A 15,911-nucleotide genomic window follows, 5' to 3' on the forward strand; every position below is an offset into this window, starting at 1 on the left:
GAAGTGCCCGCTTCAGCTATGACAGGCTAAAAAAAGTCTTGAAAGCGTCGCGACATCTCTGTCGGTTTTTAGACAACAAAAATGCTTCTGAGAATAGGAAGCATCCCCGACACAGTGAGTCAGTGACTGATTCTGCAGACCTGCTCGCCAAGAAAAAAATTTTAATTTCTTGCGTGTCTACAAATGAATGCCCTTTCGGCCAAGAAAATATTGTACACATTTTTGATTGGTCAGTGAAGGGCTTTACTACCAGTCTTGTTACCGAACAGCGACTCGAATACTCATCCAGAAAACAACTTTTGGCGGAAAAATTTGTAACCCCAGCTTCGCACAAGGTATAGTGGTAATCAAATGGTCTTTGCTACCGTCTGAGAATTATTTTTGGCCCTCTTAAAATTGAAGTCAGTCGTATAATTAAAGCTTCTTGTGCCACCATTACCCCACTCTCCCCTGCTGCATGTGTTAACCAAATAAACAAAACATGACAATAAAATACACACCAGAAGCCAAATAACAGCATCGCAAAACACAACAAAAACAAAGGGACACTGCTTTGAAACAAAAGCCTGTGGGGAAGAGAGCGATTGGGCCTTCGGAGTCTCTACGAAGGCCAACTTTGGGGAAAGAATAATCATCATGCCCGATACGTGTTCCTTTTGTCATTTTTAAAACGTTTGTATGGACAGTGCGGCGCTAGGCGGCACAATCCGCTCCCCTTTTCCGTTTTATTCTGAATAGGCTTCACGAACATTCCCAGGGAAGTCATTCATACATATACGCCGCAAACAGTCAGTAGAATAGCAAGTGCTTGATCACTTCCTTTGAGGCAAGGTCACCGGAGCTTATTACCTGTGGAAACTATTTTATATTAACTCCCTGGGTTGAGGCTTATTTGACAAAGAGACGGAAGCAACTGAAGGATGGTGGATGGAGTCCCGGAATAACGAGCGGGGCCAAGCGAAGTTCAATTGAAACTTAAACCGTGAGCCGACACGAACACCGCAAATGGAAACCTAAACTCAGAACCCATGACGCAAGTAGAGCAGTTCGTAACAGGTGAAACTGACAGCACGTACCTTTGCGAATTCTATAAAGGAGATCTCAACGCTGTGCGTCTTCAGCTTCACCGCGATATGTTACTGGACATAGCAAAGCAACGTGCAACGAGTCTTGTCACATTTCAAGATGTGGTGGACCTTCTTTCGGGAAAAGCAGGTGAATCCTTGAGGGTGCTCCTTCCAGAAGTTGTCAAGCTTCTACAAATCGCAGTGACGATTCCTGTGACTTCCTGTTCGTCAGAAAGATCTTTCTCGTGTCTCCGGAGAGTTAAAACTTACCTGCGCTCAACAATGGGACAGGCCAGACTCAACCATACCGCCTTGCTCCACTGCCACAAAGAGCTCGCTAGGCAAGTGGATCTAGATCTTGTGGCTAACGAGTTCATTCATCGAACGGTAGTTAGAGAAAACACGTTTCATGTTGAAATCTAAGACCACTCTTCTCGGGAAGACGCTCTGAAATATCTTCCGTTCCTGAAGCTTGTTATTTTCTCAGTCGTGTGTATCTATTTTTATCTATTTGTATAGATTATATTTGTATATAATCGAAGAACTGTAATAGTTTTTTTATTTGTGTGTTCTGAGAGTGTAAAACACCACTGTGAAGTGTCAAATGCTGTGCTCGCGATCCAACTATTTGGACGCTGATCAAATTTAAATGTGAAGCATACATATTTTTCTCGGGTCTTTTCCGTAGCATTATTTGACATATTATTTGGAAGAATTCTTATTTTAACTTGCGTGCTTCCGCGAAAGGCTGAAATTATCTGTCTCTTTTATGCACGTGTTCTCGTTGCTACAATCTGTTCATTCTGTTTCTTTTTCTTACTTCCTGCTTTTGTGAGTGAGCACGTTAAGGAAATGTGCAAAACAAAAACAGCAGTGTACGATGAAATGCGCGAGCAGATACGTCGTTAATGCTTGTATGTTTGCTCTATACTTTTTTTTTTAATTGTAAGCGTTTTGTAACCGTTGCATTGAGAATTGCTCAACGTGTGCCTCGTGTGTCTGTTCATTATAAATGTACCACACGAAAATAAAAATATTAAAATATTTTGGTTACAGCAGATTCATTTTCTCCTGTTCACCATTTTCAAAATTAACACTTTTGGTGCGCCTGCGTATCCACTCGGGGAGTTTGGTACTATATGGGCATCTCAAAATACACTTTACACACAAAATGGCCCGCAAAATTTAGATCCTTGGTGCAACAAGTAGGAATATTCCTGAAATACGTGTTTTACTGGTCACATTTATGCAACAAAATTTTAGACCCGAACTACCCCTGCAGAAAAAAAAAATATTCGCTTTTTTGTACTGGTAGTTTAGTCTTGCAATATGTTTGCATAAATGTGGCCAGTAAAACACGTATTCAGAGAAATTTCTACTGGATGCGTCAAACCGCTGAAGTTTCCGGGTCATTCTTTTGCGGAGCGTCTTATTTGGGGACACCAGGTAGTTAGTTAGCTGTCACAATGTCCGTGTCCGTTTGTTTATGTCCTTGTCCCTTTTTCTCCAGTCTCGGGTTTACCAAAATGCTCGGTAAAGGCTCCGACTGCTGCAGGTGACCCTTATGGGGAGAACCCACGGAACAAATAAAACAAGGACCTTCTCCTCCTCCCCCCCCCTTTTTTTTTTTAGCCACATTCCGGGTCTGCCCCCCCCCCCCCCCCCCCCCCCCCCCCCGGGAAAATGGAAACTCTACGCCCTGCTGCACGGAGGAGTCGAAACAAATATTTGTTTCGACTCCTCCGCGCTCAAGGTCACTGCAGCGTCAAGCTGCACTTTTGTTTCGTTGAACATTCTTTTCTTTTTTCAAACGCGTGGTCAGAGTGAGAGGAGAGACGCTGGCACAGGCTTGTATTCGAGCGTGACTCGTGCCTCATCGGACGCCACAGCGCGGCCGCGTCCTGGCCTGGCCTTGGGAGATTGCCAGCGTTCCATGGTCGCGTTTCGTGGACGCGCTTACGCCCCCTGGCCAAGAGAAACGCTCCTATACACCAACTCATGTTTACAAACAAACCAGAGCGCTTTTAGCGGACGCCACCGCGCCGCGCATGCGCGATGGGGGTGTGGGCAAGAAGCTCGCCGTCGCCCATAAACAAACCATTCAAATGCGATGTTGTCGGCGTCTGTGTGAGTCCCCCTGCCTCTTTTCGCGTTCGAATTGTTGATTCTACGTCTTCCTGGCAATGTCTGACTACTTGAACGGCCTCAGTGAAATTAACAAGGCTCGTTACACCGCAAAACTTCGCGCGAATAATGTGAGACACGGCGATTCATTCCGCGTGGACGCCGCAGAATTTACGCTAAAGCCTGATTCGTATGATGAGATTTCGCTCGCAATTTTCAGTCGCAACGTCGCTCGGGCTGCAAAAACCTTGAACTGTTGCTGAGATCGTCGACGTCGATACTGAAAATCTTAAGCAGAATCTGACCTTGCGAATCAGGCCTAGCAAGTCGGTGATGGTCGCTGGTAACAATGATCAACATCTCCTTGTATCCACTGTTTACATCGAGCCTGCTTACCAAACTTCAAATTTAAGTCCTTTGGGACGTGCACTTACTTCTTATCGCAAGTCCCGGGCCAAGATTTGGTCTACGGGCCGGCGTCCTCTATGAGAGTAGACGACAAGCAGAAACGTTTGAAAGAGCAGACGACAGTTCGAACGATCAGGTGGCCGTTTGAACTTGAAAACGCACTGAACGTAGTGCAGGTGGTCCGCACAACTTGGCGGTTTTCTTGCGTTCATGTTGGAACAAAACAAATAAATCTGATGACCACAACTATCCGTGAATTGAACCCAAAGTGCTTCCCGCCCAAGCAATCGTTGTCTGATGCCGTCTGCTCTTCCCTTTTCACGGCACTTATCCATATTCTCGGACGAACCGAGCACGTGAAAACTGACCGTCAAGCCTTTCTCGACACTTTTGGAACGGCCCCAGTCGCGGCGTTTTGACGAGAAGGCAGGTTTTTGACTGGTTCCTTTCAAAGCAACGCAGGAATACACGTCTGGCATGGGGACTTCTGCCCACAGCTCCAGACCGGAAGTGCGCTCGACGCGCCACCACCGCGCCGTGACGTAACAGAGATGAGTTCGTGTATAACAAAATTGCGTCTGTGTCTGACGGGGTAAAGCAGCATCTAAGGGGACGTGGCGAGGCTGCAGCGGAATGAACTGGATCACGCGCCATATTCTGTCAATAAAAGGGCTTGGAAACGCGCGTGGTTCTTCCAAATTGGCGAGGGCGGCGCAAACTTTCAAGATATTTGAAAGCAAACCCGTTTAATTTTTTTTTTTAATGAAAATTACGTACTTACAATCCTACGCGGTCGATCAGAGCAGACGGCGCCACACAGCAATGCAGCAACAAGAGTTCAAACGCTCGACACCAAAGCAACGTGGGCAGGAATATCAAAGTGAGACCGAAGTTTTTAGACGCAGCTGAGGAGATCTAAGGTTTTAGCAGTGACCAAATTGTACATTTTAGACGCAATAACTCGGTACAGTGCATCTTCCAAAATTAAAATTAAATTAAAATCTCCAAAGTTTTTTTTTTTTTCTTTTTTTTTGCGGGAGAAATTGGTTGCTTTCCCCAAATAAAACCCGAACCAAAATAAGATTCGGTGAATGCACGCTGCGTATCAAATATTTTAATTAAGATGCCACATTGGTAGAAGGACATGTATACTCGAGAAGATTTTAATTATTTAGTTTAATTAATTGCAACGACATACACCATATAATGAAAGCCTTTACGCCATCAAATGTTTCGTGACATTTTGGATATAACATTAACCACGCCCAGCACAGTTTTGCTCTAGCAGCACATTTTGTGTAACATTGACGTTGTCAGTAACCCTGACGGGATGTTTTCCTTCAATTTGGTAAAGGCAAGCTCAGGAGCAAACCAGAAACAAAAAACTAAAATGGGCAGATCCATTATTTCAAGAATTCTTTAGAATATACGAATCAGTTGCGCAAATGTATAGTTTTGCTAGTTTTGTCTTCCCGGTTTTTAAATGGAACTGATCACTTGATTGGGAAATAGTAAAACGCCCGCACGATCATTTATTAACCTGTTTGCCACGGAATTATTTCTCTAACCTTTACGTTCTTTACGCTCCAGTCAGAAACATGATCCCCAATTCCAGCCGAAACATGTGCCTCAATACTTATAAAAACAAAACACCGAATGTAAGCTCAATTCTATTGTGAGCGCAATAAAAGCCGATGTTTTTTGTTTTTTTTTTTTGTATCAGGTAACCTGTCGTCAGTGAACAGCTTTACCCTGTTAATCATAGACCACGGGTTAAAAAAACCGCCACTGGCTCGTTGGCTACTCAACAACAGAAACTATGCGGGTAGAAATTGGGTACGAGGAGGAAATGAAGAGCGCGCGGCACGTCCAAACACGAGCTCTTTCTTGGGAAGACATAGTGAGTGGACCCAAAGCTAGCTGCTTTTTATTCTCATCAATTTGTGAAAGCATTCGAAAGCCGAATGCCGGTGTCCAACAAGAGCTTGGTGTTCCGATGTCCCCGCGCGCAGATCTCCTCTCCGTCTCTCCCGCAATTTCTACGCGTATGTCATTCCTTAAATATAGCGAAATCAACGGAAGTCGGTGAGGGTTCAATCCCCACCCCTGCCCGCTTCGACCTGGATGGGCATAGCACCGGCGTGCGGTCGAGTATCACTACTGCGTGGTGCACGTCCAAGACTCCGGGCTAGCGGCTGTGCTGCACTGGCTACATTTGTCATTTACAGTGGGTAGCATAATGTCGCCATGTTCGGACAGACAGAAATCTGCCTCATTGAGAAGAGGCAGATTATTATCAATATATCAATTATTATCAATATATTTATTCATAATTATTTTAGTATACGAAGACACGAAGTGCAAAGAAGGCTTAACTTTGGTGTAAAACAAATAAAAAAATTCAAAGAAATCCTTAGTTATTTGCAACTCCACAGGAGGTCCGACGCCACCCAACGGAAAAGACGTGAAGGACAGAAGCAGGAAGATTGCTCACATCCGCATCGCTCACATCAATTAATGACCACGCACTTTTTTGTACATCTATAGCCAATTTCATGTTCCCTGTTATTTAAGTATCGTATATTTTGTTCCAATTGTTGATCATGTTTACTATACTCCCCTCTGTAATGCCGTCTGCCTAGAGGGTAAAATAAATAAATAAATACCACCTATAGAAAGAAGTATGTAGAGAACCTGCATTACATAGAGTTCCAACTGCTCGATGAGCGCCACGTGGGTTATGATTATGGGCCGCGTTTGCAAAACGAGCTGCGAGGAGGAGGCGAAAGCAACCACCGTCTGCTAACGTCTCCCCCTTTCCACCTGCTTTCCTCCTCGCCACAAGACAACGCAGCGCATGCGTACTTCCAACCAATTTCCGCGCAAGGCGTCCACCATTCTATTGCAAACGTTCCTCGTGGTTTGAAATGGGACCTCAGTTCAATCTAGGCTCCCTGGAAGTATGCAACGAAAACTCGAGACGCCTCGTGGCAGAATCGTGAAACTTATAGAAGGGAATTCAATGCACGCTGCTGGAGTCTCGAATAATATATCTAACCCTGGATATCAATGCCTGAACGCATGCACTAAAATAAGAGTTTCAACTGAACAACAAACATCGCAATGCGTCCCGGGAATATTTTTAAATGACAGTCGTAGAATATCAATAAGCAGTTATCATACTTTTGGACAAGTATACTTTTAATTCCACTGCTCTACAATTTTTGTGACATCGAGTATATAGGCCAGATTCACAAAATTATCAATTTCTGTTTTTCTTGACAAAAGATCCTTATATTCCCCAGGAGTGCAATTGCCTGGTTATCATAGAACGCAAATCGATTCCAATTTTCATACTTTCTCGAAATGTTTTTATTCCACGGGATACTCCAGAAAGTGGACCATGACGCGTGTGTTTCGGCAATTCTCACCCTGCCTGATGCTGTTGTCGAGAAGCTGGGGCTGCCCTTCCCAGCGCAGCGGCTGTCCCTGGTCGTTCCAGGTGACGTTGATGTAGCCCATGTACTTGCCCAGCCAGAAGTCCTGGACCACGAGGCAGCGCGTGCCGTCGGCCCGCTCCACCACCACCGGGTACGGTCCCTGGGGGGCGTTGCCCGAGATCTTGCCTACGCCGGGAAAAGAGCGAGGGGTCACTTCAACGTGCAGCCTTGTCGGGGCCACAGCCCGCAATATGGCCACGAGATTTGGCTAACCGATAGTGCTACCGAAAAAGAAGCGGAGCTCCGGGTTACCTTAACTTTCGAAGAGACCAGAGTTGCAGATATACCTTTCAAGTGTCTTTGCGATATCTCTCTATTTATGAACACTGTTCACATCTCAGCGAGGTTGACAAGTGTGGGATGGAAGTTTGTAATCAATATGCAATAGAAAGCAAAACAATTACTACAATAATACAGCTCATTAGTCCTAGAAAGAATCTACAGTTAAAAAGACAATAAAATGACACAATAATAAAAATATATTTTACTCTAATAGTGTCAAAATTAAATCATAACAGTCAACACTTCCTCTCAACAGTCTTGATCCCAAATACTAACAATAACACTCGCCAATTCATTTGGACAGTTGATCGATGCAATGTTCTCGGGAAACAAATTATAATCGAGGAGTATTTTATGAAAAAAAAAATACATCGGTACTATATTGCGGAATTCTAATTGGTTCTTAATATTACTTCTTATTTTCCTTGAGTTTCTATTTGCACTTTTCATCCCGACTCCATGCTTTAAGTGAAAACTGATTCGAAAAGTAAAATGTAGAGGAAACGTAAAGAAATAAGTCGAATAGGATCAGCTAAACCTGTAATTCGTAATTGCATGCTTGTACTTTAACAGCATGGCTATATTTTTTGTTCTAAATGACGAGATTTCGGCGACCGCTTCAAAATCGGCCATCGAAGGGCGCAATGCTTGTCGGGAGATCTGGCAAATCCTGCGCAGCCCTGACGTCATCATGCCATAAAGGGCCAAGGGTACCGTAGTCGTATTAGAGTATGACCCGTCTGCCTCGTCTTCGCCGTCCGCAACAGGTAACAGAGCCTATTCGCAAACCAGTCCTACGAGAAAACCTAAAAAAAAAAAAATCGTACTCACGAAGCGATATAACCGCAAGTTTTTTTGTAAGCTGCGATGAAATCCTACGACCACGCCTACGACAGCTGCAGAGGTTTATGTACTCTTTATGATCAAATCCACAGAGCCGGCAACATCGCTCGCTTACGTTGTCGCGACGACCAACGTGCATTTCTATGTGCTTTCAGTGCGCGTCCCAACATCAAGCAGCGAGAGAAAAGAAGAAAGAAAAGTCGCTACTTATAACTGAACGCCGCGGCGGGGACAAACGCTCGAACCACGGATACCCGTAAAAGCTACAACAACAAGGATCCCACCAACCAAGCGACCGGCAAGGACTAGCTAGGAACGCTAGGCCTAGCGAGGCACTCCGACGACTCCAACGTAACGCTGCTCCGACGAGCAGGGACAAGACCATCCGCACACGACCGGTCAGCTTGCTGAATGGCATATGTCCACGTGACCTTCGTGAACCATTCCCGTATGAATAGTTTGAACCCAGATTTCTAGTTCGGGGTAAGAAGGCCAGCCCTTCCCCTCGTCGTGCCTATAGCTTGTTTTCGAATGCAGCGGTGGCGAACGCTTCCGTCGAAAAGGCACACGATTTTCGATTCTATCTCCTTTTTTTTTTTTTTGTTATAGGGCTCGAATAAACGCCATAAGGATTGCCTTCGGAACATGGGTACGTAAACTTTTTTTTCAGTATGTCCAGTTTATTTTGACATGACGGTACGCCAACACATTTTGAGTAGGAGCAGTTGTTGGGAGTTGTTGGGAAATACTCAATGCTGGTTCAATCTTTCTCTGTCGAGCGTCACGTCAGCATCGAGTTGCGATTGTCTAGTGGCCCAGCAATTGTTAAAATCAGTAGCAAAAGGTCGTTCCCGAAGCGGTTGCCAAGAACGCGGTGCCAGCGCGGTTTCGCTCCCAGTGATAACAGGTATTTACGTAGATCTTGATGGCACCCTTTTACTTCAAACGTATCTTCCTCGATGTCCGCTCCCTCCCGCATCCCGAAGCCACGGAAAACGTCGCAGGGATATGTTTACATGTGCGCCACTTTGCAGGACCGTGTGGGCCGTCTCTTTTTAGTAACTATGTTGTGTTGACTTCGTAGTGATCGAGTTTATTGCAGTCGACCAAGGCGGCTATCCCATCATCTCGAGAGGTGGGCATTCGGGCCGGTTTAAATGGACATTTCGTATATAGCGTCGACATTACATCGCACGTAAACGATCCCCGAACAAGCGCTGCCGGAAAGACCACCCGATACTGAAACTAATAGTGGCCAACGTAGCTGTTGCTTTCTTCACCAAAGCACCTTGGTATTACTTTCAGGCCTAAATAATTTCTATGACTGCGTACTTCCCGCTGCGGCGCATGTCGTCACGACATTCCTTCGAAGCTTCACAGATCAAAAACCACGAAGTGGTTTTTCTTTATCGTTTTATTCAGTTTAAAACTCGTTTTCTTGCGTTATCCTACGAAATATTTGTATTAATGAAGTCGTATTTTAACCCTCTTCATGTTTTAAGAAAAGTGATGAACCCCAGAATTTTGGTTTTGTACCTTTTAACGCTGTGGCAGCTTCCACCTTCACTAGGACGCACGCCACATTCACCCTCCGACGTTTGCTTTGGAAGTCATGTCTGTATTTTACGTGCTTACATTATATTTTATATATGACTGCACTATGTATGTGGAGTTTTCCAGTGTGAATGTGCATTTTCCTAATAAAGGCCGTCAAACGCTCTTCTCTATTCTCGAAACACGGCTCCAAACAATGTTCGTAATGTATAAGAGTTAGACGTTCGCTTTGATGTCGACTAGAAAAGAAAGAACGAAAGAAGAAAATAGAGCATCCTTCAGCCTGGTTCAGACAGTTGCGTTTGACTGCGTTGCGGCAGCGAGAAACCACGACATCCCTGCTGCTTATATCGCGTGCCAAGATGATTCCTTCAATTGCATTCCACGCTTCATACGAAGCACAGATGTGCCGGTGACTCGCTTTCGGTTCTCGACGCAATGCAGTCAAACGCACTCGCACGCAAGTGTCTGAACCGGCCTTTAAACTGGTCAACTCGTGGCCAGAACAATCTGTGAGTAATTCCGCGAGCGCTCCTCACAAGCACATCTATCGGTTGGCGCGTGCTGTGCTCCGGATATTGCCAGGCGCGACGGCGAGCGACCGCGTGTGTGGCCGAGTGGTTACCGCGCTTGACTGTCGCGCGGAAAGTCGAGGTTCCATTCCAGTCGGTGGAATGTTCTTTTATTTATTCTTTCAACATTGCGTTCTCGTGAGTTCGAGAACATTCTCGACTGATCGAGTTCCGAATGTTCTAGTCGCCGAACGTTCTAGGCTGATTGTTCCAGAAGCCAACGGCGTACATAAGCGGCTCCGCGTGGCGCTTTGCAGTCAGTCTCGCCTTAGCGTTCGATCCTGCTCTTTCAACGCCTGCGACGCTATCATTTTTCTGTTCTGTTTTAGGGGTGAAGCTCCGCTAGCCCCTGTCACGGCGGAAACATCAACAAAACATGTTTCTCAACAGTCGGGCAACATGTCGGCTGTCGGCTCTGTTGCCCGACAACCCTGTCACATTGAGGAAACAGCACCAGAACATGGACGACAGCGACAATGTTGTCTCGGTGTGAGCTTTTCGAAACGGAAACCTCGGCAACTTGTGTTGGACGACACGTGTTGACCATTTCGGTGGCTGAGCGAATTTTTTTCCAGCAACACGGCAACATCTATATCTTGCAGTACAGGCAGTCGCACGAGAATACTTCAATAATTGACAACTCCCCATTTCTAAGCAGCCCCATCACTATTGCAATTAGCACATCCCTTCTTGCACTGTGTGGTTTGTCGCGGAGCGGTCGAGTTTATTCGAGCAGTTCAGTGTTTCGCTCGAGATGCCGTCGAAGCCTTCAACTGTGCCGTTTACTTCGACTGAGGAGTCGAAAATGATCACGATGGTCGAGGAACGTCGATCTTTGTGGGACGTGCGAGATGAGCGATATCACCGACGTGATCTTAAAGACAAAGGTCCATTTTGAACGCGGCTTTTTGCGCGGCGGCAGCTGATCGTCAAAATCATCTGAATCGATGTCACAAAGAAGCACCAAAGCAGAAGCTGCTGCTGTGGCCGGCGCGTATGCCATTCTGTAAGGGTCTAGCCCTGTAGCAGAACCCAACCGCCAAATCCAGAGAAAACGAGATGGTTTGCGCGGCTGACGAATCGACTACGGTAGAGCGACGGCGATGAGACGGCTATTCAAAATGGCAACGATTCAAGAGGCGAGCGGAGCCAGCGGATCTGAGCCTAGCCGCCTATACTTCGTCTCAGCTTCGGTCCAGACGCAGCCGATGCTACAGGCGCGAGCATGTGGCCCAGAACACTGCTTGCACTGCACGAGCGCGCGTGCTTGGCAGGGATGCTGAAAGGCCGGAGCTCGCGCTTGTGGCTTTGGCTTCGTCTGGACCGAAGCTGAAACCAAGTATAGCCGATCCGATCTGGCCGGGCGAACGGGGGCGAGAGCGACAGAGAGGTAGCGCGCAGGAGAGAAGGCAACTTGTGTTCTTCCGACACGCTTTCCCGGTGTGACAGGATGTCCCCCGAGTGTCGGAGAACAAGTTAGGAAACATGGTTATCGAACGGCAGCAACATGTTTCCGGACTGTTGCTGTTTCCGCAATATGACAGGGTCCCCGAAAACATGTTTTCCTCGCGTTGAAGGACAAAGTTCTTCGACTGTTTCCGCAGTGTGACAAGGCCATTAGGGTCTAGCCTTGTCCGTCCGGCGTCCGTGCTCACATCGATCTTGCTGGTGCTCGTCTTCGTGCTCTTGAGCTCACGTGCTCACGTGCTCTAGTTCTCGTGTAAGGCAAAATATTTAAAAAAATGATGAAAGAAAAGAAATTTTTGCGCAGTCAACAGGATTCGAACCTGTGCGCGGTGACCCCAATGGATTTCTAGTTCATAGCCTTAACCACTCGGCAACGACTGCGCGACGAGTAGGGTGCTCTGAGATGTGGTAGTAACTCAAGAGCTGGGGATGTCATGGATGAAACGTTGCATGTAGCCGCTCAACGTCTACACAGGAGAGGACGCTGCGGTCAAATGCGTACATAATCGCGTTAAACTTTGCATGCATTGGCTCAACGTTTATAGACGAGAGGGCGCTGCGGTCAAATGCTGAAATGCGTATATAACCACGTTCCATACCACACATTCTCTTTCTGACATGGATGAAAACGAACGAAAGGCTCGGCATGCTGCGACTCAGCGCCTACGCAGACAAGCACCACCAGAGCTTCGCCCCAATCAACATCATTCACCACGTGGAGATGCGGTCAATTTTTTGGGCACAAGTTCGCTACCATTAAACGTTTCGTTCTTCCCTTTATTCTTTTGATCACCACCCGTGACAGTTTTGGTCGAGGTGAGGGGTATTGCAATCTATGCACGTTGAGCGTACCCCTCCGAAGTCATCCCGGCCAAGCGACGTGCTCAGCCCCGGAAGGCTACCCTTCGCCAAAGACGCCGAAGTTCGAAGAAGCCGTCGTACCCGAGGTCAGTCCCCCGAATCGGGTCTCTTGCCCGAGAACCGGAAGAAGATCTCGACCCGTCGTCGTCCTGCCCGTCGTACCCCGAACTCCAACGCCATTCCACGGGGAGGTCCACGAGAACATTAAAGACTGGCTGCGACACTACGAACAAGTAGCCCGCCACAACGGATGGACGGCGGAGCAGTGCCTCCACAACCTCTACTTTTTGCTTGGAGGCACTGCGAGGCACTGGTTTAAAAACTACGAAGCCTCCTTCACTACATGGGAGCCCTCCGTCACCGAACTGAAGCGGACGTTCCTTAACCACCACCGTAGCCAGCGAGCAGAGGACCTACTTCAAACAAGGGTGCAGGGCCCCAACGAAAGCGCGACCAGCTTTGTTGAGGATGTCCCGCGGCTAAGTGCCCGAGCCGATCCGGAGGCCGCCGAGGAAAAGAAACGTCGAGCTCTCATGCGTGGCGTCAAGGCAGAAATTTTCGGAGCCCTAGTCCGCAACCCCCCAATGACTGTTGATGCTTTTGGGAGTGAAGCCACCAACATCGACCGCGCACTGACGGCCCGAGTAAGCCACCACCACCGAATCGCCGGCGCGCCTGCAGCTCCAACTGTCGCTACTTCCCTTCTGGACCTGAATGCAAGCGGTGTCGACAGCCTTCGGGAGATCGTCCGTAAAGTCGTCCGGGAAGAACTCCGCTAGATACTTCCCGCTGCGGATCGCCCATCCTCTCTGTCGCTCGCCGAGGTCGTCCGAGAGGAAGTTCACCGAGCTTTCCAATCGGAGGTTCCGATCAACACGACGACGCCAGAGGAACCGACTTTGAGCTACGCCGCCATGGACCGACGACCGCCGCAAGCTAACCGCCAGGCCGCGGCGCCACCCCGACGAGACCCTCCGATGCCACAGTATCCTCGACGTCAGGAAGGACAAGTCCAGGACGTCCACCCGGAGCAACCCTCGCCGAGGAAGACCGACGTGTGGCGAAGGGCCGACCGACGCCCGCTCTGCCACCACTGAGGGGAAGCCGACCACATCTACCGCAGCTGCCCCTACCGTCGACTTGGGCTGCGTGGTTTCCACACGAACGCCCTCGCGATATCGAGGAGTACCTCCGACGCTCGCCCCCTTCAGTGCCGTCTCTCCGCCGTAAATCTCGCTCGCCGTCGCCACGACGTTCAGCGTCTCCAGCGCCACGATCCCGCCGAGAGAGCCTGTCTCCCCTGCGTCGCCGGGAAAACTAGGCGTGGCAACCCTTACAAAAATATGTATCGCCACTTCTAGGACGTTCTATAGAGCAGCGTCCGTAGGCAGAACAAAAGGCATTTATAGGCAGGCCATGACCTCTGTTGCCTCCGTGAAGTCGTCCTATGGCTGCCCTATAGAATATTGGCCAACGGACGTTCTATGGACGTCCTATTCTATGTATGATATGTGGTCTTCCTCTACCCTCTCTATGGTAAGACGCATATAGAGTTCATAGGGACTCTATAGGGTGTCTACACAGGGTCTTTACGGTGTCTATAGGGTGCCTGCCGAAAACCCATACGAAGTCTACAAGGAGTCCCTGGGAGTCCACAGGGAAGCCATACAAGGTCTACACAGGGTCCTCATAGGGTCTGCAGAGAAGCCATACAAAGTCTACAGGGAGTCCCTACAGGGTCCGCAGAGAAGCCACTCGTCTGCAGGGGGTCTGCTACGGGGTCCGAACATTCCAACGTTTCTAGAGCAAGTCAGTTGGGAAACGGCTAAAGAGATTGCTCTGAAAAAGCGGCACCGATCTGTGCACGAAAAGCGAACTAATTGCGATCGCAACGCCACCATTCCACCCGCAGTGGCAACTCGGATAACTGCACGACCGCGTGTGCTGGTTTGGGACTATCAATATTTGACAGCATGTGACTGTTTTGCTTTGGCTTTAATCGGCCACTTTGGCGCCGAAACATATAGAGGGGTTTCAGGGATGCCAACCCCCGTTTCCCAGGCGGACGCGCCGCGAATTGCAACCGAAGGCACCCAAGTTGGGACGCGCTACCTGAAGTCGCCGGTTAGGCATGGCTGTAAAAAAAAAAAAAATAATTGTGCCGCAAAACTTTGTAAGCTAAAAGTGTATGCAAACATCACGCTCTCGTTATTTTGTACTCATTTCCAATAAATGGTTCTACAAAAAAAGCTTTTTCTCATTTGTTTTTACGCAAAAACGTGCTTTGTAAAAGTCATTTTAAAGAGTGTAGGGTCCTTAGGGGCCTGCAAAGAAGCCCTACAAGGTCTATAAGGAGTACGTACGGGGTTCACAGGGAAGCCATACAGGGTACACAGAGAAGCCATACAGGGTCTACACGGGCTCCTTATGGAGTCTGCAGAGAAGCCATACAGGGTCTGCACGAAGTCCCTACGGGGTCCATAGAAAAGCCACTTTAAGCGATGGTGGTACCGCGGTGTGAGAATCGCACTCCCTAGCTCCTGGATGATTGGCCTCATAATAAAATGGCTTGCCTACACTTTCCTGACGTGAAAAAAAACATAAAGTAAGGTTTTGATACTGCGCGTATACAGCATAACTAGAATTACGCGTCGCGCGCAGGCTCAGCCTAGTATACCGCTGTTTTACGACGATCATCCAGATGACCGCAATTTTGATAGGCACCAGCGCCCCCTATGGGTTGTGAAAGTTGCGAATATCTACGGGTCCCGCAGCGACCCACATATACCTCCCTCCCACTGAGAAAGTAAAAACATTATTCCGGCACATACTAAACACTTCCATCTCCACAATGAATATACCCTGAGGTTGGATATGCCTCCAGACATCAATGTAACATATTGATACCCGGAAGTTAATTAACAACTCTTTAACTCGGACACCTCGCTACACCTAAAGAAAACGTCTACCCGGCATCATTTTATTAATGTACCAATATATAGCTCACACCATAGACAGGCGATAGGAAGTCCACAGACTCTCCGGGACCATAGAACGGAAATAGGAAGGAATGAAAAACTTTTTCTTTCGCGAAGATCTCTATAGACCGACACGCGGGCTTGACGTCAAGGAGCTGCGGCGGCGCTGCGATCGCGCCGGAGCCGGGGGGTGTGGGCAAAAGCGCGCACGTTTCGCATGGGCGTCATAGCATTTCAGCATGCCGCGAAGCTGTG

General features: G+C 47.9%; 1 protein-coding gene across 1 annotated transcript in view; it reads right to left on the reverse strand.

The window, feature by feature from the left end:
- Positions 1-15,911, reverse strand: part of LOC8025706 (protein 5NUC) — a 165,118-nt gene that overhangs the window by 47,565 nt on the left and 101,642 nt on the right. Inside the window, exon 5 of the mRNA XM_040208991.3 lies at positions 7,031-7,225. Coding sequence (XP_040064925.1) covers positions 7,031-7,225 — 195 coding nt within the window. The remainder of the gene's footprint in view (positions 1-7,030; positions 7,226-15,911) is intronic.

The sequence above is a fragment of the Ixodes scapularis genome, unplaced genomic scaffold (assembly GCF_016920785.2).
Source record: "Ixodes scapularis isolate PalLabHiFi unplaced genomic scaffold, ASM1692078v2 PGA_scaffold2__306_contigs__length_199485367, whole genome shotgun sequence".
In the NCBI taxonomy this organism is placed as follows: Eukaryota; Metazoa; Arthropoda; class Arachnida; order Ixodida; family Ixodidae; genus Ixodes; species Ixodes scapularis.